At 34.7% G+C, this 24,515-nt stretch overlaps 1 protein-coding gene across 3 annotated transcripts in view; it reads right to left on the reverse strand.

Moving 5' to 3' along the window:
- Positions 1-24,515, reverse strand: part of BTBD9 (BTB domain containing 9) — a 107,406-nt gene that overhangs the window by 35,455 nt on the left and 47,436 nt on the right. For all 3 annotated transcript variants that reach the window (XM_041404207.1, XM_041404205.1, XM_041404206.1), the window contains exon 8: positions 1,474-1,583. In XM_041404207.1, the coding sequence (XP_041260141.1) occupies positions 1,474-1,583 (110 nt within the window). The remainder of the gene's footprint in view (positions 1-1,473; positions 1,584-24,515) is intronic.

Here is a 24,515-nt window from a genome sequence, read left to right on the forward strand (position 1 = left end):
CAACCAGTAAAAAGAATTGAGTCTATGAAAGATGAATCACTTTCAGTAAAAGTTCACTTATACAAACATGCACGGATTTACTGCCTTATGATCAAACAATCTTTGTGTTAACACTCAAAAATATTTAAGTCCAAAATTCAGCATTTATTAAATAAGTTTGATCATCTGAAATCAAATACATACAAATGTTTGTACACACTAACTGGATTTTGTAAGAAGTTTTTAAAAATTCATAGCTGGCAGTGCTAACTATGAAATTTAGCTCAAAGGTTTTATCAAATCTGAGATACTTTGTTTCTCTGCTGACTAGCTAACTGAAGGGAGATGTTTTCTTTTAACACAATTCTTCTTTACTGTTTATTCTATTTTGAAGTCAATAGCAATTGCAATGCTACTTGCACACTACCTAAAACAGAGGGAAGGCTTTTGATTTGCCTTTGTATAATGTATGCGGAACAGGCTGGAGGAATTGGGTCTTGGTTTTTCACTGCTAAATATTATAGTTTTCTCAGTGAAAAATTTAAAGTGAATATGTCTTACTAAAAATCTTCTTTCTCATTCTATTTTGCAAACTTTTTCCCTTCCATCTGTATTGGGTACATATTTAAAATTTAAATATATGTTTAAAACCAGCATGAACTCTGAGAATTTTGCTTAAATTCTTGATTTTATGCCGTAAGTAATAAACTGTGGGAAATCCCATCTAGACAGCTACTAAATACTTTCTCTCCAATGAACTTCAGGATCTGACTTTTATGAGTTTATATGGAAGAAAGCATAGAAACCACCTCATTTTAACTATTAAAAAAAAAATCGATATTAAGTCTTTCTGTGACACATGTTACCATCCAGTACCGTTGCTCTGTAGGGGATTTCTATCTTAAGTAACATAAAGGTACTTAAATCAGTGTTATATAAGCTGCCCAGAGCTAAGACAGCTCCATCAGCGTGGTGTTCTGAGAATAATAGCAGTATAACTGATATAATGTTCTGCCATGGCTAAGCATGTCTATGACTCTTCAGGGGGAAATGAACACATGAGAGTTTACTTTCAGCAGTTGTAACCAAGCTGTATAAGAGGCCCTAAATGTCCAAATCCATCATCACTACAATAAATAGCTGTGCTTAGTCCATTCTTGTAAAAGAATTCAGGCTAACCTACTGGGAGGCATGAGCAACTGTACTGTGACATGCAAAGAAAAATAACATTGCCAGCACTGACTGACTCAGCTACAAGTTGCTTTGTCAGCAGCGGCTGAATTTCAGCATTCCTGCAGCATCATTAATTAACCCACAGTACTGGAATCTCATAGAAGTTGTAAGGACTAGCCAATTAATTCTATGCTTACAACACTGTTTAATTCAATTTAGAGATTTCTGGATGGAAACAGAAGTAGAGTGCAGTAATGGCCAGCTTTAAAAGACAAGTGTTTACAACAGTTTATAAAAAAGGAAAATGGTTTTATGTCTTACCTATCAGACCTTTCTCAAGAGTAAAGGATTTGTTCGTGAACATGCATTCAAATGCCACAATATGGAAAACTTTGTTCACTGTATTGTGGGTCCCAACAATTCGAATATACCTATAGGGAAACAAAAAAAAGATAAACAGCACAAGTTAAACATGACCAACTTCTGTGCACTTAAATATAATTGATTCAGTTAGACTATAACATGCAGACCCATAAGAACTGAGTGACAATTTCATAGCAGTTTGCATCTAGTCCAGCATTTCATGCTGGCTCCAGTGCAATTTAAGAAGAAAAAAAAAATCTTTAAAGAGATATGGAATCTGTTGAAAATGTTTCTGAATTAATTTGCCAAGAAAAGAAAAATTAGGGACCTTCTGTTTCAGAAATTGTCTGTAACTGCAAATATGTGTTCATGGAGGTTTTAAATACTGCTCCTACTAATGACAGTAATAATAATAGCAAGAACAACAGTAATAATCATTCTTTTACCAACAAATTTTCAGCACTGCGAAAGATTTCATACAGCCAGGACAAACTCAAAAAAAGGAGTCAGGCTTTTCTTCCAAAGCCAAAAATCAATTCCATTTTATTAAGACTGTTTCTAATTCTAACACTGGATGTACACGATAGCAATCTCTGTTGCTGTATGTTTTACTAATACTGAAAAAAACCCTCATTCAAATATTATGAAACAAAGCTATTCTGGGTTTCATTTTTGATGGTATAGCTCACATTTACACACTCCAACTGCAAATCACATAGAGCTGCTCTCAAACATTGTGACCTACTCACCTGCTGCATTACCCTGGAGGCTTCACCTTCCATAAACAACCACTAACATTGATTCAGTCTGATTCTGCATTTTCTGAAGAGATCCAATAGTTCTTACTATAAATTTTGAAAAAACTCAAAAGGACTATTGTATACCTCTCAATAAACGCTGAGCAAGCAACCAGAAAACTACCTAAACCAAATACCAATGACCACAAGATGTGTTACCCATACAGAAAGCTTTGTATGAATTTAACTCATTTCAATCATCAACTATCAGAATGTATGAATCTTAAGCAATATCCTTGGTCTGTCTCTCATTTACATGGTATAATTATATTTCTAACATAATGGTCATTCACCAACAGCATCATTTTGGCTTGTGTTCTCCATCATATCAAGTTGAGAAGATACACAGTATGTTTTCTGAGATTTTCTTTTTAAACAATAAAACAACCATCATAGCTATTTACTGTGCTAATGCTCAATCTCCAAATTTCATTTAGAAATTATTTTAATAATAATAACAACTTGGAACAAGCAATTGTATGCTATTGCCTAATTAATATTAACTCACACATCAATCAACTATCACAGTAGCAATTGTCCTGAAAGTCATTCTATGCAGAAAAAATAAATTTGCAAGAGTGTAGAAAATATTTATTATTAATAAAGAAGATGAACCTGTGTTTTAAGAGTAAAGCAGAACTCAGCCCATACGCTGTAGCTGTGCCAAGTGCCTGTAAAGAGCATTGCAGGAATCTTGGCAGACAGGCAGGCAAACAGGAGGTGTTTCCCCAGACCTGCCTGTGTGAACCAGCTGACTTTCTTTTTATGAACTCACGACCACAGTCCGAACCCTAAAAACACAGGGAATGTCCAAAATTCTACAATGGTAACTGATCTTGTTCCCTCCAGCCTCAGAAGCACATAATTCCATTAAACACAGGAATAATTTTGGAATATTTTGAAGTGCACATGGAGCCTGGCTTGCCATAGACACTCCCTTGACTCTCCCAGGCAAGGAAGGTATTGATTGAGTTGTGCTGCTTGGACAAAATGCACAGGCAAACCACCAGAGTGTTACTAATGGAGATGTACTTTGACATCCTTCAGTTACGCTTCCTTGCATTAAAGAGCTTAGAGAATAAACAAAGTAACAAGATTAATAAGAACACAAGAAACTGCTTCATAATTAGCTTTAAAAGCTAATTTATTTAGATTTTTTTGTGTTATAAAATTGTATCATTAGAGCAAACTTCTTGATTGTTTGTTCAGAGCAATTGGAAGTTGCTATCAGCAAAAAAGCATGTTCACATGACACAAAGTCATCTTGAATCTTTGTGTGATTGCAGAGTAAACGAATCACAGTCCAATGCCTAGACTAGCTCCACTGGGCTTTAGACTCAACTGGTAAGACTGGAAGACAGAAAAAAAACCCTGAATCATTCTCTAAAGAGAAAACCTTGATCAGTTTGTGGGGTTTAAATGAACTTCCCTAGCAGGTAAACAGGAATGCAACATGAACATTTTGCCCCTTACTTTTATTTTCTGGCCCTTTTGGAGAATGATGGATACTGATATAAGTGGTCGAATGTTTCATGTCACAGACCTCTCTAGCCACACAGAGTCAAGCTACATGTGACCTTAAAATCCTCACAACAGGAATATCAACCAGAAAAATCTGGTTGGTGGGTTTTTTTTTTTCCCACTACCAAGAAAATTGTTTTGACTATAGGGAAACAGCATGTTCTACTGGATCTTGGTAGAATTCTAAACAACTGAAATTTGAATGGACTACCTGGGTTGATTAATTAGGCACCTACATGGCAACATCTCTCATTCATCCCCTATTTTTCCCAGGGCAATTCTTCTCCTTCATATGAAATTACCATATTTGTACTCTGATGTGAGAAGATATCTAAACAACTAAACTATGTTTTACTTCTGCTCTTTACACTTGTAAAGCTGACACACATAATTCAGATAACAGCTGCTGCAGATCACACCACTGATTCTGCTGTGGATACCCTAGAGGACCACAAACACCAAAACTCAGCTGCCTACATCATCACAGCAGTGCTTAGGAAATATGTGTCAAAGCATGAAAATATGCATACTCTAGGAGCCATTTAATCCTTCATTATAATAACAGCAGTAAGATACAGAAAAACAAATATATTAAACACAAATTCCAATCCCTTGAGAATATTGAGACAGAAGACTAAATAAGGGGAAGGAATGGAAATTAACATGTATTTTGCACTGATACCCACTCTTCAGCTACTATCAAAGCAACCTAGAATAGCAACAGCAAACTTGAAGAACTAAATCTAATATGTACAAAATGTGCTCTTATGAAATTGGCATTTCATCTTCCTTTGTGGAGCATTTGGTATGAGACACCAGTGCCAGAATTACTACATACTTTATACCTCCTCTAACTGCTTAGAACCACTGACATTCACATTCCAATCACTGCCACAAAGATGCGTGAGGCACAGCCCAACACACAAGGGCATTAGAAGACATTGTGTTTGTTTTTCAGTGGAAAAGGAAACAGTGTTATTCAACACCTTCTAAACTCCATTTATTGACAACTCCCTAAAACGAAAAATCCTTCAGACTCACACAGCTGAATCAACAGACCTGTGGCAAGAAGATAGAAAAAACAGGGAAGAAAAATCTATTGCCAGTATTAAATCATGTGGGAGAACAGTGGACATAAATAAATACATAATATAAATAATTAAGCCAGAACAAACATGAAAAGCATATCTGTCTTTTGACAGAAGACAAGTTTTCCTGCAGTTAGACAGGAAAGTCTAATAAAGTCTATTTTATACCAAAGGAAATCCCTACTGCAAATATTGAAAATAACTGTGACAAATTAAATAAAACACTTACACAAGACAAAATCATTGAACTCCAGTAGAAAAAGTACATCTAACATCTACAAAGCCTGAACAGTAACAAACATTTTCACCTTGGAAATACAACCGACAGTGAGGCAGTTTGGAAACATAGCACATTTCCTTTTGTAATGTGCCAGAATGTGTATGCAGGTATTTTATGCTGGGACATTCAAGTGACTAAAAATATTGGTATACAACATTTAAATGGGACATGTAATTGTTTGTGTACCACATGTAAGCAGTATGTCAACCCATCAACCAGTGTTTCTCAAAGGATATAACCAAATTAACACTGATGTGCTTTGGAACATAAGTAAAACTTGCACAATGTGATAATATGTTGTGTATTCCATACACAATAATCTGTAAGAATAGTAAGTTTACAAATGCTTTGTTCTTTTCTAATGATCTCCAATTTTTATTTCTTTAAAACAGAAAAAAAACCAATTCCAGGTAAACTGGCTTTAACCACCTCTTCACATTGTATGCATCTCTAGTTCCAGTGAAGTTCTCAAATCTGAACTTGGTTCACCTGCTTTTATTCTGGGTCAGACCTCAACCCAAAACAGCTCAGTTTCCTAGAACCCATCTGGATATGAGAAGAAATCTGCAATTACACCTGTTCTCATAATGCACTTCCACTATAAGAACACAAAATAAAAAACGAGATGATATTAAGATTTGGATGTCATGAAATCTACATTTAAACCATATGCCTGATTTGACTGTGCAGCCAAGCACAACTTAAATATCACCCTCACTTATCTTTATGCCATCTTTACTGAACACATAAAATGGGATGCTAAAAAATTTAACTGTATAGAAAAAAAAGTAGTTTTTAAATAGAGAAGAAGGTATTGTTCTTCAGAAAGTCTAGTTCTAAAACAAACTGGACGGGGGGATTCAGAGAACAGACATGACCTGGCTCTGCACACCTTCTAGGCTGATGTGACATGAAGCCAGATTCTTCCCAAAGAGAAGAAGCTCATCTGCAATAGAACTAATTTTCTTTGAATCACACTACATCCTCATGAGGTTTTATGACTTAGGATCAATTTAGCTTCATTATACAGATACATTGTAACCTCCACATTTTTAAACATATTGAATAAAACAAGAAAATACAGGAAAGTGCTGCTCCATGAAATCTGAGAATGTTTGCCATTTTCCCAAGCTTCTCATGCTCCACCAGCCTGTGAATTTACCATGCAATACTTATTTCTTGCTCCAATGACACTTCAGTAAGTGCTGTCTAGATCTAGGCTAGAATCAGACTATAAACAATATGACAAAGAAATACCTGAAAAGTATTAGAAAAAAGTGAGGGAGGATGGAAGGACAGAAGGAAGGAAAACAAAGATACATTGATTTCAATCTGCATCCAGGTAGCTCAACAAAGAAGCAACTGTAGTTTTGACCGGTGCTTAAAAAAGCAAGATATTTTGAAATTTGTCCTATAAAACTGTAATGAAGATATATACAAAAATTTGTATTTAGCTCTCGCAATACAAAAACCTGACAGGCAGTGGTAAAGAAGGGTGGATTAAAAAAAAAAATCTGAAAATTATTTTTAAAAAAGGAGGCAATTACTGAAATAATCCTTTTAATATAAGTTTTGTTTGGACGAATCATTACAGTACTCCTGGTATTTGAGCTCACAGGCATAAGAGAATAAGAGAAGACCTCTAGGGCTCTCAAAAGGGTGTCATAAATACACATGAAGAATTAAATGTTATAAGGTAAAAAAAACCCTAACAAACTGTCCAACAAACAAACTAAATGAACCACGACTCCTATCCAAACAGTATAACATCTTCCTTACAGAAAAATACATCCAAGGATATATGCAAGAAACCTTACCATTCATGATGTTAAAATTATACTGGAAAACTACTAAACAATACTCAAATGAAATCAGCTAAGTATTGGTAACATAAAAACGACTGATTATATATTTTTCATCAATATTTTTACGATTTGAAAACTTGTACGTAGAGATACAACTCCTTGTACTTGCAGGTGGTTAAAAAATTGATGCAAAGTATTGCTGGCTCAATTTCAAATTTGCTACCTAGTTTTGGAATGCTGAAATATGAGATAATTCATTAAGCAAAGTATGTCTCATACATTTTAAACATTTGTGATATAGCATGTAGTGTTACTATTCAAATGTGGTTTGGATCTGGAACAAGAATGCCTTTGTTAACTGAACAAGATTTAGTTCTTTAACTAAAGATATACAATTATTAAACCCCTGTATACTACCAGTGATTTAAAGATTTACAAACACCAGCCAAGAGTAACCGTATCACAAGAAACATCAACTTCAATTGTTCAACATTAGGAGCAACGTTTTTAGGAACAAAACCACTAAAAATAAAAAATCACAAGTAATGTCCCACCTAAAGCAGCAGAATGTCAGTTCTGACTGCTTTGGTGCTCCTTTCTAACATAAAGTGTGCAACACCTGTTCTGCTCCTGATAACACACAGCTTAGTCAAACTTAAACTATGATCATTCTTTAGATGGATTTTAGAAATTATTAATGCAGACTAAAATTCACATGAAATATATATCAAATATTATGAAAGAGTGTTTGTGAAACCAATGTCTGATGTGAGACAGAACAGTGAAGGCATCAACCAATTATTTCTAAATTCACCAAGTTCTGTCTTTTATGAAAAAAAATCTTACATGATATCCACTAGCAATGTCACCTGCTACACATATATACCACTGCTACCTCAGATAATCACAGTCTCTAAACTTCCTTGCTTATACTTTCCAGAATATTGAAGACCCAGCTCTTAGCTACTGCAGGCCTGAACTCAGGTATAAAATAAAGGACAAAAGAAATATTATTTATGGGCCTATTCATCAAACACAGATAGTGCAGCAGATTCAATCTCATAAGCTTCATATGTCTAGTTCTTTTAAAATCAAATTGTGTTTCACCGGAAATAATTGATGACATGGTGAAAGAAGATCATAAATTTGGATTACAAGTAGGTGGTCTGTATTAACCTGTACAAACACTGCTACACAGCTCATCAGCAATGAGATGGTAAAAGGGAAGGGTAGTGACTTCTAATATATGTAACAAATAATAAAATATCCAGAAACTCAAGTTCATGTGAGAATAGTTGAATTATGGTTAAAGACAGAGCATTTAAGACAGACAACTACTGTAATGATTTCTTGTTCTCACTGCTCCTCTTTCTTCTGCTTTTTTTTTTGTTATTTGTTTTAATTGTAGAGTAGAGCCACATGTATCACACAACATTTGCCACATTTCTCTTGTTGATTTAATAAGCAGTAAGAACTGTCTAATTCAGAACAGCACTCTACAGTATTGCACCAATTAAACTGATTACAATGGATATTTATTCACTGAAACACTACAATCAGCCTGGAGTGGTACACTGAGTGTCACAGCCCCAAGAAAATGTTATTATTTTGTTAAAATGTAGTTCTTGTTCTCCTACAAAACAAAAATAACTTATGTTTGACATGTTTATGAAATACACCACTATAACTTGTGAGCAGACGAGCAGAAAACAGAAATATATTGACTGAGCTACTGAGTTCAGATCTCTTTAATTGGTTCCACAGCCAAGGAACAATAACCACTCAAGAAGTTCTCTTCCTGTGGTTAAGCATCTAAAGATATGAAACTGATTTAAATCTGATTTCATAAATCTTAAAATAACTTCAGGTGCAATGGAAAAGAAATGGCAACCAGAAAAATCAAGTAAGGCTTTTCTTCCAAACTTTATTTCTTTTAGAGTGTAATAAAAAGTGAAGTTCTCACCTGCCCAAAATTCCCCTAACACTGACTGAGCTACACACAGGTTACTTCTAGGTGACACTAATCCAGTGGGAGATTGCAACCACTGATGCACTGACCGCCTCCTCAGAATGAACTCCATACTCAAACAGAAGGAAGAACACTACTTACAGAATAATTAATGTGGGAAGTGAGGAATACAACTAACAAATAGGGGTTTGGCTACTAATTAATGCAAACATTATGTAATTGCTAACAAATGAATGCTGATGCATTTGTTTGTTGAAATGCATAAACAGCATAAAGTTTTGATGGTCAAGGAGCCAGCATTTTATGCATTACCACCCAGATCCATACTTGGAGCAAACTAGAATAAAAAATGGAAATACCCCACCTCACTGTGTGAATTGATGCTGCACAGGTAACGAGCCTGTGTTTAAGACAACAAAAATGCGTATTTGTATCAGTAACAACAAAAAATCTGCCTTAGTAATGCCTTCCAAATACTTAATAACAGATTCTAGAGGGCTCTGAAAGGACATGAAAAAGTCAGTACTTGCCTGTGCACAAAAATTTCAAACAGTTGCAAGATGACTACTTTTGTAGTGAAGTAAGCTTTATGGCCATGCACAAAGAATCTCTTATCTGAGAATGAAACAGAGCTTTACCTGGATGCCTACTTGAAGACAGAATGCATTAAGCCATCATCCATTTGGCTATCTATATATTAAAAACTGCCGAAGAGCAGTTTCGTCAAATGTTTCAAAAAGTAACAAACTCCCTGAGTATAAGAACTGCACTGAAAATGCTGGAAGTTACAAATCAATAGGCTTAGAGATGAGTTATGACAAAATAAAAGATTCTTAAATAATTAAATGATCTACCGAGGATCCTCTAATGTAACAAACTTATTTCTTTTTGATAAACCTCTGCCTTTTTCAATCCAGATGACATGTAGTACTTCTTTTCTGAGTTTAAAGCTGTTTCTGAAATATTTTCATTACTCAAAAACGTACTGTGTAAGACCCCAAATCAGATAAATCTTGATATCTTTTTCCTCTACTGTTAAATTTTGAACTATGTTCAAAACCATTCAAATATAGCTCAGAAATTCATACATACATACATATATATGTAAAGAAAATGTGAAGGAGATCTTTTAAGTGCTCTGATCCATCTAAATGCTTACCACAATATCCTTGACACCACCTTATAAGCCTCTGTCACACTTCTGTTTTCACCTCAATAGCAGCTGGAAGAAGAATTCTGCTTATACAGCACATCTCTAGCACTGACAGAGTTTCCAGCATTTGGTTTGATGGGAACTCGTTTTCTTTGACTTCTACTTTTGACTGTTGCTGAACTCACACAGCTAGCACTTAGAATGTGACTCCTCAATGAAGAAATAAACCACTGTACTTGAACTAAAAAGTCAGAAAAAAAATAAAGGAGAAGACAAAAAAAGAAAAATAAGTAAAAGGTATTTCCCTATACTGCACAGCAGGTAAGTTAGTGAGAATGAAATTAGTGATTTAGGATATTAGCTCTAACAATCGTAGAGTCCATTGGAAACCTGCAGTTACACATTTGTGTTGGTATCAGCTAAGCTGGTCTATTCATGTGCTTGTTTCACCACAGCTACCCTCAGGATATTTGATAGCTCTTCATTGTTATTACCTTGCATGTGGCCTTCCCAAAGTGGCTGTGAGCACACACAACTCACTCCCATTCGAAATCCAATTAGATCATTACAACATTACACTGGAAAAACGGCCACTGAAAGGCATTAGGTTGTATTGTATCTTCTTCAAGTAGATTTTTTCCTTTAAATAACACTATTCTTGCCTCAGAAGTGACAGAAGTGCTCTGTGGAAGAGTATCTTTTAAATGAATCTACCACACAGTTATATGAATCTCAGTTCTATGGACATAAACTTCATTAGCACATCAATTCAATTTTCCTGAACATCTTGCATTACCTTTTAAAACATCTACTTCACTTTATTAAGCTGATAATTTGAACTCAGTACTGCATTATTTTGATATGTAACTAAAAGATAAGTTAATGCATTTTATTCTTATATATGAATGCAGTGAAAACATGTTTCAGGAGGCAGCTCTTTGTCATACTTCATTGCTTTATTCCTAGTTGTAACTAATGTCAGGCGGCTATTATCAGTCTAATAGTACCTTTTCCTCGATAATATTATTATTATTCTCAGTATAATGACATAAATATCCATTTAGAAATGGAGGCAATCAATATTATTTATTGCTATTTGTCATTAACTAGAAATTTACAGAGAATACAAGGCTGTGACTTCTTTCTGTCCTTCATAGAGTAGAACCTTTGAACTTCAGAACTAAGGTTCCCCCATCTGACCTTCCTTACCTGGCCTCTCTGACCTTCTTTACCTATGCTGAAAGTCAATTTTTCACACTTAATTTTCAGATCTTTTACTCTCCACCTCTCCGTTCATGCAATCTTTCCTTCACCTTGACACTCCATCTCCCTACTAGGTCATGTATCCTGAAATCCAGTGTATTTGATATATTCAAAATGAATCTTGATATACTTAGAATACAGTCTCCAGATTTTAGTGGAAATCTATAATTAACCTGTGTACTTTTCATCATAAAATGATGTTTAAATACCCTACTGCCCATATATTTAGCACATAATTGTAGTATTGATCTATGTAATATATATCTTTTGATGTATACCCTAACCATTTTTTACATACCTCATCAGAGAGCTTTCTTGATGTCCTACAACCTCTGATGACTCAACTGCATTAATCCTAAATTAAACTCAAACTTTCTGATCATTTTCTTTTATTACATTATAGTATTAGCTCAGAGAAGTCTGGCCATTGTTTCTACCTAAATATACACAGTTGACTCTAAATACTTCAGAACATCAGATTCAAAATATCAATTCAGGGAAAACATCCCAGTAACACCAAAATGCTAGCAAAAGAGTGGTTTATAGGCTGATTTCAGGGAAAGGAGTCCAGGACCACAGATACTTAGCAAAAGTGACCAAAGCATAAGGGAACTAAGTAATAGTAATTTTTATGCTACAGTATCATCGCATTTACACCTTACATTATGGATTAAAAACACGCAAGTCTTACAAATAACCCTCAGAATCTCAGTAGCTGAAACCTGCATCCCTACAACTCACCTATTATTATCCATGGTAGCCAGATTAAAGTTAAAACATGGATGTTTAACTCATGTTAGGATCATGCCTTCATTTTGCTATACACATATACCATAGAAATAGGATTTCTGTGTTATCAAATTGCATTTGAAGCTCTCTCTTACACTCAGGGATTCTACTGTATTTGCTAATTTTCCACAAATAAGTAAACCAGAAATACAATGACTGGACATGAACAAATTTCAGCTCTAATAATTTTCTATAGCCAGAATACTAAAAAATTATTTGCCAAATGTCTGATTTCATTCTATATATAAATATCAAGTCAATACATGAACTGTTTGGTGAAAACATTAAAACCAGATCCTATATAAAGATGTATAACTATACATGATAAGCAATTTGAGCAATCAGCATCTAACAAAATGCGGTGTAATGCTAAGAGAAGATCAACTAATCTACAAGACTTGACACCTACCTGTGTTTCAGGAGAGATATTTAAACAAAATAAAAAACAAAACGATAACAAAAACCCCCACCAAAATCAACCAAACGACCCACAAAACTAGGGAAAGAACAGAAATAGTAGGAAGAGTGACCAAAAAAAAAAAAAAGGAAAAAAATGAGAAAATGCAGTGAAAAATCAATAAATAGGCAGCTCCACATTATTCTATACCTATCTCATTTCAACACATATTTTTAAAGGAACTTACTTTCGTGTATTATTTAACCTCATAGTGAAAGTAACAAAATCTTTCCCCACACAAATGATATCTGATTTTACTGTGACACCTCTTAACACACTTAGTTTCAGACTTCAAAATATTCACCATGTTTTGTGAAAGACAAAAACAAACAAAAAAATTGTTTGGAAAACCAGCATCATTTTGCAAATATCTTGCTAGGCATAGATTGTCAATATTAAACAGCAAAAATTCAAAGCTCATTTTTCTTATCAATAATTCACTATTACTGCGGAATGTCAGTATTCTAAAAAGTAAACCCTGTATATATGCTTTTAGTTCTGCACCTACAGCTTTGGTTTTCCACCTCTTTTTCAAAGTGATAATACTGCACATATATAAACTAAAAAGGACATCAAGAATGAATAAAATTCAGAAGTCTGCTTTAGTGCACTGCAAATGAACAGCAGGGTAGGTGCACCTTACTACAACTGGTATGTACCATGTCTGCTTTGCACTGGCGAAGTCTATGAATCTGCCTACTCTGCACCAAAACCAGCCTAAAAATCACTCACATTCTCATAAATAAGCTAAAGGCCTGAGACACATTTAAATTAGAACTCAAAGTTAAACCTTCATGACTTTTGAAATATTAAACCATCATCAAAAATACATTTTTAGAGGTATTACTTATATTTTATGCTATGATGTCCCTTTCCAGAAAGAAGTATTTCAGACCTGTAGTTTAATGAAAGGTCTGGACTAGAGACCAGACTTCATACAAATAAAAAGCTGAAAATGTGGAGAAACTTTTGGCCTGGAAAAAGCACTCTTGTTTTGGCACAAAACTTAAAGTATAAACCACTCATTTTTGAGAGTGAGTTCATATACGGCTAATACATCCCTTCCCTTTTAAAACAGATAGACTACTTGAAATATTCTCCTACCAATTTTCTTCTGTATTTATACACATTATTATTAGTGTGTTCACTAAAATCACAGCTAAGCTTTGCACTAGATCAGGATAAGCCAAGACTGATTTTCCTCACTATCAAGGGATGAATACTCTTTGGCTCTTGTTTTTTAAAACCGTCTCTTCCAGACCTGTTGAACATTAGTATTCTCCATGGTACACTGAACTCACTTTACTGGTAACTGACACAGGCTCACACTCAGTGCTCTTACTCTACATTAAGTTCAGTGTGAAAATTAACATTAAACCTGTCCCATGCCTTATGAGTATGCAATTAGCAAAAAAAGTCAAAACCATCTCAAAACCTTTCTGTATCAGATGATGATATATCCTAATAAAGGACACATTCAGGACAGAAGTCATTAGCACTAGCCATCGTGAGCACACTCCCCACACTAAGGGCAGAAATGTACCAATCTAACAATGACCTCTGAAGTCCTCTGAAGTCCCCACATTTGATATTTTGCTTTAAAGTAGAACATTTGCTCTGTGGTCAACATATTCAAACATAAAGAAAAAGAGTTTCTACAATTGTATTTGAAAACTAACTGGTGGAGACTACTGCAGGGGGAACAACTGTTTCCAAAAAGTAGTACAACAGAAAGTAGCCTCATAAAATCATCCACTCCTCCCACCCATTACAAGACACATGATCATTTTAACTTCATATTCATTTATATGTATATACAGATGTATGTAAATATATGTATAAACATGCCTAAAAATAAGTCAGCACAAAGCCACAGTTCACAAATAGAATGGACATGACCTATTAGCTCAGAAGCTTCAGATTTCAAATTAAGAAGTTGATTTAACATAATACTCCATTACAAACATCCAGTAAAAATGCTTTAAAAGCTTGAAATAATAGGATTGTGTACCTCATCTGCTCAAGGACAAACATGAATCAAAGGATGCTCATGTGGTGACAGTTAAAATGACAACATGCAGTTGATGATTAAAGGAACTTTATATAGATTCATGATCTCTGATGTTTCTGAAGTTGAAAGAGGTGACGGTTACCCCTCTGCCCTGAAACATACGTCAATCAAGTAAAATTGAGATTATCAGATGGAAAGATAAACTGCATTTTGATATTATTTCTTTGATATTATACTTAAATTTTTTTACAACATTTTAGGTTTGCCTGAATGGTTTTGGCTGGTTTATTTTACTTGTTTAACAGAAATGTTAAAAATGTTATTCTGGACTGAGAATGGATGAACCCTATAAAACAATGCTTTAGCATCTTCCAAACAGGAAAGAAGTGCAGAAGGGAAATCCTGACATTTTATTTAACATCAATAATATTGCCAGTTAATATACACAGTCAATGAATCTGTAAATTACAGTATGGAGCAGGAAACTAGCATTTCATATAAGTTAATTCTGACTGCCCAAATCTATTTCTTTTGATAAGGCCAAAACTCATAGAGACAAGAAATAATTTCCTTTTAATGGCATCCATACAAGGCAACAAAAGATTTAAATTAATATTACAATCTTAAAATATATGACAAATTTTCTAAAATTAATACTTCATGAGAACTAAAATAATTTACTAAGGATTTGAGCTTTATTTTTACCCACCTCAATTGGAATTAATCGTTTTATGAGCATACACAGCCTGTGAGTTCAATAGTGCAATACAATGAAGAACAATGGGGGAAATTTTCAACTATCAATAAGAAATTTTGAAGCAAACTGCTTCCTCCAGATACATACACTACACTGTGCAGTAATTCCCAGCCACAGAAACAGAATTTAAAGGACAAATGACAATGATGTTGGCATACCCAATCCCACACAAAAGAGGACATGATAATGATTTAATTATTTTTAACTATATTGGGTTGGGGTTTTTTGCCAACTTTAAAATATCAATATAGCTCTTACTCAATTCAAAGTTTCAAGTCCTTTCTTATTTTTTCCTTTAATCCTTGCTCTGCTGAATTTAATTGCCTTGGCAATACCAGAACATTGCCTGATCCTAACAGGTCAGCATTGATTGTTCTAAACCAATTGGTTCCTTCATTACAGAGAAAATGAGGTAAAGAGAAAAGGCAGGTGTGCTCTCGCACAGTCAGCTGGACTTCAGCACTTGCCCTTCTTCTCCCTCATTAACTAGCAACCAATCGATCAGGAACCTGCCCAGAACCCACAAAAACTATTCATCACTTCTGACATGCAATGGTTTTAACAGGTCATTCAAGGAAAGAATATTTGAGTTATCTATCTTTAGAGACTTTAAAGCTCATACAGTTTTTAAACTTCCATCCATGAGAAAGGAAAATTGAATTGCTACACTCCTATATAGTTCCAGTCTAAACCTTGAATCCAAAATAAAAACTGTTATCTATTTGCCCAAGACAAGAATTTGTGGTGTACCTAATTTTAAGTGCTCTTTAGTGTGAAGAACATTGATGGAGAGAAAAATCACAGCTGGGAGAAAGACTGCAGACAGGCCCACTCCCTGCTTAAAGCCCATTTTCTTCTGTACTTCCATGGTCTTTAGTTGAAAAATTTAAAAATGCCAGTGAATGTTACTCCTAAAGCTTAACACATCATTTTTACCTCCACCTTTTAAAATATTTGAACACTGCTTGTAGTTCCAACCATTTCACATCACTTTTTCTTAATAGTCCCTTTACTGTCAAGCTCCATACCTAATTTGCCCATACAATTGCAAAAGACCCCCTTTACCTTGCTTGTCAAAATTACTAACTGTTCAGGTAACTTTTCAAGAAGAATAATTTTTAAGAGTAATCTGCATTCATTAGCTCTTATTCTAATCAGTTATTCATGTTTGTTTCTTTTCTTTCTCTGATTGTAAACTCTGTGCAATATGCCTTGTCCTTGTGCTTTGTTCATTAACACAGATTCATAATTTCACTTTACTATCAGTTTGAAATATTGCTATCAAGTTGATTTCAGGAGAAAAAAAAATGAAAGAGATACTATTAATGAACATATAAGCAGGGAATAAGATGTCTGAAAAAGAACAACCAACACACCAACAAAACGCCTCAAAAAGAGAACAAGAAATGAAGAAAAGGAAGAGGCAGTAGACAACAGATTGCATGAAGAAATAAAGAGGAGTGGCACCATTTTGATTAGGAAAAAGAAAATTACAGTGAAAGATAATGCATTACTCCCACTAAGAGGACCAGAAAAGAGAAACATCAAACCGGAATGTCACTTTATGGCACAGTGAATACAAAAAAAAATTAAGAGGGCTGCAGAAATATAGGTGTAATCCTTTTATTTGCAAATCAGTGTAAAAACCACTTGTCTCCCACTTATGTCTCCTGTCTAACAAATGAAAAGAAAAGGTTAAGGTTATTATTTTGAACAAATCCACAGAAACTAATTGACTGAATCCACAGAACATAATAAAGAAAAAATCAGGTGTTTTACCTGTGTTCTTTGTAATAGAAACATGACATGTGACCAGTCATATTAGAAACTAATTTCAGCTGGGAAAAAGTTTTACCCGTTATATCATATTCATCCCAGACTACTATAACAATTCTTAACTATACAGTAAAATGGAATTTCCAAGCACAAATAAATTAACTCATTCTTTTGCTGAATGTTTCATGTGCTATGATGACATACAGAATCAGCTTACGTTCTGCTGCTGTTTTTCACCTCCTTTTTTACCCTCCCATCCCTTTTAAAATCTTTGAACCAGCTGTCCTGCGTACCACTAAAAGGCCATTATTTCTGAAAAGATATTGCTATGCAGGAACAGTCTCTTGTGAAGCAAATCAATTTACCAATAGAGCACACTATGTTAAGGGCTATTCACACGACCTAAGTTAGCTGTTTGGATTCTACCTGAGCTCTGCACGATGATTTGAGTTCCCCAAGTCTGGCTGGGTTATCCTTTGTCATTGAATCACACACAATTGCCCACTTATGAGTAGGCAACTGACTCTGACAGAAAATGGATGATGAGCCTTGCTGTGACTATTCAGCAACACATAGTCATTCATACATCAGAAGAGAAGCATGAGCATGTTCAGCAACAATTTTAAACACTGTATAAGTCAAAAATTATCTTCCAATGGTAAAAATAAATTCCAGCAGATTTGTTACAATGCTGCTAGAAAAAAGAATTAAACATTTTACACATTACTGCAGAAAAAACTTCATTTAAAAAAAATCAGCTAAATCAAAGGTTCTCAAATTCTTTGGTCAGTGGCCATTTTCCAAGTTTTTATGAGTTTTAAACCTTTTGAGAGGTTTTTCATACCTCCCTTCAGACCTCTCTTCTCTAAACCAGTAAGTCACAAGTTCGTCCATCTTTTCTCGTAGGTCAGACTGTGCTGGTTCTTGGTGTTCCTTTCTGGACTCTTCACACATTTTTTGAAGTGGAATTTTCTTTTTCTAATGATAAAATTATAATCCCCTCAAATATCCAGAATCAGCAGTTCAGATATGACTGAACTGAGTGAATGACACTGATTCACATTACAAGTTATACTCTTGGCTGTATATTAAAATAATATTGTTTTTCACTGGCAGGTGATACTGCAGCCCTGTATCCAGTTTGGCATTGCAGAACTTTCTGGGGCTGAAGCGCTATTCAGCCATTTGCTCCTTACTCTCATTCTCTAAATCATATTTCCCTACACAGGGAGAGATTTTTTTCCCTTGTTTTTAGGAAACTGCATTCTATTTATTTTAGACTGTGTCTCCACTGCATCTTCTCTCATAGTTTCATGCTATCTGCAAACTAAAGAAAAATACATTCCTAATATATGGAGTTGTGTGGAAGAGCCCATAAAAAACCCACTTCACATTATCATTCCATTTTCCATTTCTATTTAACTATGATTACAAAAGGTGCTAGTCAAACTTTATATTCACTTTACAGCATTTTCCTGTAGACCATGTTCCCCTTGCTTGGATAAGGAAATACCCTTTTACTGTCAAAAGTTTTACTTACGACAAAATATAACATGCACTGATTTATTTCTTATCCATGCCCAGTTTTCTGCTTCAGAAGGAAACTAAATTGACTATCTGTTTTTGACAAATCCAGTTTAGCTGACAGTAATTCCTTTATCTTTGAGTGCCTACAAACAATTTGGTTCAATTACTTGCTCCAATATTTTTCTGGAAACTGAAATTGTGCTGTACTACACAGCTCCTCAGCTCCCTCTTTTTGTTTCTTTTAAGGATGGGAAAGGAATAAGTTTGGTACTCATTACACATTTTCCATGAATTTCTAAAATCAATAAGTCTTCCAAGCTAATAGGCATGAGCTACAACTACTAGTTCAAAAGCTGTTTTCTGAGGAGTAAAAAGCAAGTTCCGTATTTCTGCGGAGAAATAAAAGGGAATTCAAATACAAATTTCAGGCATCAGCAGAACAGCTTTCTTCCTGGTTCTACAATTACTAATTGTTAATTGCAAGCATTACTGTCAAGAAACTGGAAGATTACATACTGTAATTTTTCAAGGACAACAGCTGATATTTAGAGTATATATTGTTGTTTATATTTCCTGGTTTTGTTAAGAATAGAATAAGTACTGCCTCTTCTCTAACATCACTATTGCTCTTTACAGCCTTGTAGTGAAATAAATAAGGAATTTTGGGATTAACTTGGCATATCATGAAATCATCTCTAGTATAAAAGTAAAAAACCTTCAAAATAGAAGAGAAAAATTACACCTTACTAAATAATATTCTCTAAGGAACACAAATCAAGAACATACCGAGAAAGAAGTAAACGTGATGAGTAATTTTGAAACAGTTTAAATTAAATAAAATATTCAGTGTTAGTGTTAAGACAGAATGCAATCCATACTGCCAAGAGTGCTATTCACTAATTTAATCAGATGCAATAGTATCCCTAACAATACACCTGTGAGGGCTTCTCAGAGACCTGTACTGGAAGGCCGAAGAGGAGAAGAGACCTTAAGTGAAACTGTCATATTCTGCTGCAAGCCTTTACAGAAAAAAATACTGACACCTTAATTCTCCTTTTCCCTCCTGCAATGGATGGATGGATGGAAGGGAGGGAGGGAGGGAATACAGCTATTCCCAACAGCTTTCTGATTTCTTGATAAGATCCCACTCAAGAGGAAAATCTCTGCAGTTGAGTGCTTATGTTACTGGAAATGCACAGAAACTACTGTTCAACACACATCATGATAGGACACTTACAGCTCTGAAAAACAAGTTCACCTTATTTTTTTTTTAATTTACTGACTGAAATCACTAGAAGTGTGACAGCTGATCTGCTGGTATCTGCTAAGTATTCATAAGAATTATCTGTTGTTTTCTACCTAAACCTAAGTGCTATAGAAAACTTTATTTCAAAGTCTGTCTTGTCATAGCATATATGGAGGTTAAAATAACATAAAAAGAAAATTAAGAGAACTATTTTAAAAATAGTATCTTTTTCTAAATGTAAATTGGTTGCTGGAAGGCACAACAAACCCAAGGAAGACAGTTAGCTCTCTCTTGTTCTTCTGTATGGAAAAAGTAATAATGTTGAGGTAAAATGATGTGGAGTTTTTATTTGAAATAACTGTTTTATAATATGGCTAAATGGGAATCAGGGAGGAAGAACCTATTGCATTTGTTTGCTCCATGCAAATACCTGCATGTTAATTTTACCATTGTTTCAAAATCTGGAAACTCCAAGTAAGGGAGCAGAGAGAAAATCAGCTGTGTCAATAACAACGTCTTATGTGCTTTGCAACAAAACCCTGAGAGCTGCATTCCCACTTTACAGAAGCGGCTGCCCGTTTAAAAATGTTTCACTATGTTTTTTACACTTCAATAACATCAGCCCACGGTGTTGGTAACATAGCGGCATGTTTCACATTGGTATCCTTGTACTATTTAATGCAGTAATCACTGGGAAAAAGAACAAAACTCAGAAACCTGTGAGACAAATCCTTACCTTAGTACCCCCAGAAATTTATACTCTGATTAGAGATACACTTAAAATCCCTCTGGGGCAACTGAAGTAACATAGGTTTGTTTAATATGCAAGGATAAAGCAAAAAAATGCTATGTTTGCTCCTTTAGACGTATTTTCTGACAAGAATAGCCTCAGAAATAGCAAATGGTGAGATAAAATCCAATAACACACAAATTAGAAATCAGAAAAGAAGTTGAGTGCTTTAGTAAGCTTAATTTTCAAACCTATTATAGTATCCTTTGATGACTGTAATCAAGTAACAGAAGAATAAGCACTATTCCACAAGAGAGATTAATTACCAGCTCTTCCTATTCAAAGCTCAGTCATTTTACATTCAAATTTTCTCCATGTGATATACAAATCTTAAAAGAAACAAAAAAAAACCATAACATGATTGTAAAATATTATTTCAGAAATTGTCAGTCTTAGCACTGCAATACTGGAATTGTGACCAGAAGAAACTTCAGTGTGGGAAGAGCAGTACTTCTACGCAGATTCAACTTAAATCCACAAAGACTGTTCAAACCACTTCCAGGCTAAGTCCTGCAGGGCTGCTGAAGCATTTCCCACCCAAGCTTATTATACTGGAACAAGCACAACACCAGTACTCAGATTATAAACAAAAAACAAAGACTTCACAGAAGGAGTGGACAATGCTCGTCATCCTGATCATCAGCAAAAGTAGAGGGCAGAGGCTTCCAGGAAGGTTTGCAGAAAAGATCAGTCTGCACTGGGACTGAGAAGGTGCTGATAACCCACTCTGTGCCTCTGAGCAGCTCTTAAGTACACATCTTGGAGATGTCTCTGCTGAACTCTGCAGCAAAAGAGGATTAAAACCCAGGCACTAACTACTGGTTACTAACAACTGGCTAATACTACTACTGCCCTTCCCATTTTCCCAGCTGTAATTTTTAGCTAAGGTAAAGGTACATTCAAACTCCCAAAGCAAAACTGACGTCTGCCTCTTTCTGTGTACTTGTACACTTTATTTCACTGCAAGAAATAAAGTCTACAGATTGTTAAATGCATTATCTCTGCTTCGATAAAAGGCTCTTCAAACTGTAAAGCTGTAGTAACAGTTTTCTAACTTCAAGGATTTATGTTTATTCATTTCAGATGGACCATTAATAAAGTTTAGTAGTAGAATTTCAAAGACTGAAAATAGCTGTATCTCACTGAGGAATTTATGCGATCTATTTCTTATGTCATTATGAAGAAGAACACTGAAATGAAAGTCAAGACACTGTTCCATACTTATTTTCAGCCTGGAATCATACTTTCTTTTATAGGAAATCTCTTCACTGTACCTTCAACTAGAACAGTTACATGCTTACCTTATTCTGCTAGTAGTTCATTCTCTATTTTTAATACAAACTTTTTTTTTCTGCCAGTAGCTTGCTGTTTCCCTGTGAAGTAATAATAAGCTCTTGCATTTCATCACAGTTCATCAGTTGAAAATCCATCCAACAGAATTAATATATAAAAGACTGTCTAGGCTAAATTGAAACTTTGAGACATTCAGTGCAGTCTGGACATTACAACAGCATCCTGATCATCACAGCTTCAGTGACCCTGATACTTTCGTTGACCTTAGTAAAGAAAAAAACCCTACCAAAACAGAGCTAACATTACAAAAATTATAAGAATAAAAACCACTGTGGAAAGTCATTTATTTGCTGTTTTTATTCTATTTTGTTGATATTTTTGTTTAAAAGATGAACAAGAGATGGCAATCAAACAAACACTTTAAATTTTCAGAAAAGCATCCTTCATCTCAAAGTCAGCACTAGCTCCTTTTCAATTAATAGCTCAATCAAAACATGCAAATTACACCAAGTAAAGTATATTTGGAAATGAAAAATATTGAATGACAAATTAACACTTGAGAGCCATTTCCTAGAAGTTGCTTGACAAAAAGAAGATTCAAGAACACTAGATCTGCAGCTTTGACACTTTGCTATTTCAAGTAACATCAACAAATTTTGCTTTTGAAAAGATATTGTGAGCCTACAAAATGAGAATTATTTACATTTATTTTACCACTTTACTGAGTCTATTTCTGTGACTTTGCTGCTGCTCCTGTCACCCACCACCTTTAAAGGGTGGTAGAAAATACATCAGCAGCAGATTCAGTATTGCTTTGCACTTTCAATACCGCCCTTCTGTTTGTAACACAAACTCTGGTTTTGACATGATAAGAAACCACATAACAATCAGTTCAACTTTTGCTTACCTCAAAGAATAATCTATTCTGCCCATTACAATACTATCTTACTGATAATATAGTTGCAAGAATAAAATCAGAGCAAAGACAACTCACTCTGCAGCTTTCAGTCAGAGTACTTCTTCTCCAGAGCTATAATTTCTAAATAGGGTAATTATTTTTTTAAGACAGTAGGAAATAAGCAGGTAGGCAGACAATTTTTTTCCAGTCAAACGTGTCTGGTTTAAGACACTTGATACATTTAATATACTTTCAGAACAAACAAACACAGTTTTCAAACTCATTCAATGGCACATTATCGTTCCAACTTTCAATATGTTTATTTTATCTCCCAGAGATAAGGCCCCAGAGCAATCACCTCAAATACATCACTTTGCTTATCACACCATCCTCAGCTCGGGATCAGTTCTGGTGATGACATAAAAGACAACGCTGTAACAGCCTCAGACACTATTGACTTTGCAGGAATGGCAATGCCTCAAATACTCTGGCCTCTCAGAGAAAGAAGGCTACAAAGCAGGATGTGAGGAACACATCAGCACTACCACCAGACTCAGAGAAGGAAAATAGCTACAAAGCTTGTACATGAAGTGTGAATGCCTAACTTGGCAAATATATTTATATCAGCTTTTGTTTAAGCTAAAATGGATACCTACTGCAAGAGACAGATACAAAGTCTATTTTCAATTAAATTCTCTATCCACCACATTGTTTCTGAATCAGGCATATCACATGGAAAGAATATTTTTCATTCAATATATTTCATTCTCAAAGTATGTCAATTCAAAGTCCAAAAGAAAACTCCTTAAACCTATCTTTAGGAAAAAAGGCAAAACTTGATTAAAGAGGTTTATTTTCCTTTTTCTGAATTGGATATTAAAGCAGATGTAACAGTGGTTTGCAATACACAAAACAAATCCCAAATTCACCACATCTCATACTACTTTACACTTATTTACATTTCTGCTCTTTTAATGTCAGCTATACACTAAACCCAACTCCTATTATTCAAAATGTACTTTTTGTTTAAAGTACAGCATTATTCTCATTGTTAATAAAAATTTCAAATGAAAAATATTTCTTTGAAATAACACAGTAGAATTTTTACAAAGAATTAAGGAACTGCAAAGAATTAAGGAAAAGTAAAAGATCTTCTGGATTGAATGAGGCATTCTTTGTAGGATTTTAACCTAGCCAGCATAATAATATTCCAGAACAAATCTTTTGTACATCTATGTCAGTATACGGAAAAAAGTAAAACCAAACCCAAACGACACCTTTGACCAACATGTCCACACCAGGGGAAAACTGCAGAACCAATGTAACTGTACCACCAAAATTTTTTAGGGAATTAGTATAATATACTCATCAATGGAGGTGTTCAAGGCCAGGCTGGATGGAGCTCCAAGCAACCTGGTCTAGTGGAAGATGTCCCTGTCATGGTAGAGGGTTGGAATAAGACGTTCTTTTGAGCCCCCTATCACTCTATGATTCTACACAGAGCAGGAAAACAATGCTTCCTTTGCAATGGCTTGATGTGTTGTATATATACTGCAGAGTATTAAAGACCAAAACAAGCC

The sequence above is a fragment of the Onychostruthus taczanowskii genome, unplaced genomic scaffold, assembly GCF_017590055.1.
Source record: "Onychostruthus taczanowskii isolate IOZ18803 unplaced genomic scaffold, ASM1759005v1 scaffold21, whole genome shotgun sequence".
NCBI classification, from domain to species: Eukaryota; Metazoa; Chordata; class Aves; order Passeriformes; family Passeridae; genus Onychostruthus; species Onychostruthus taczanowskii.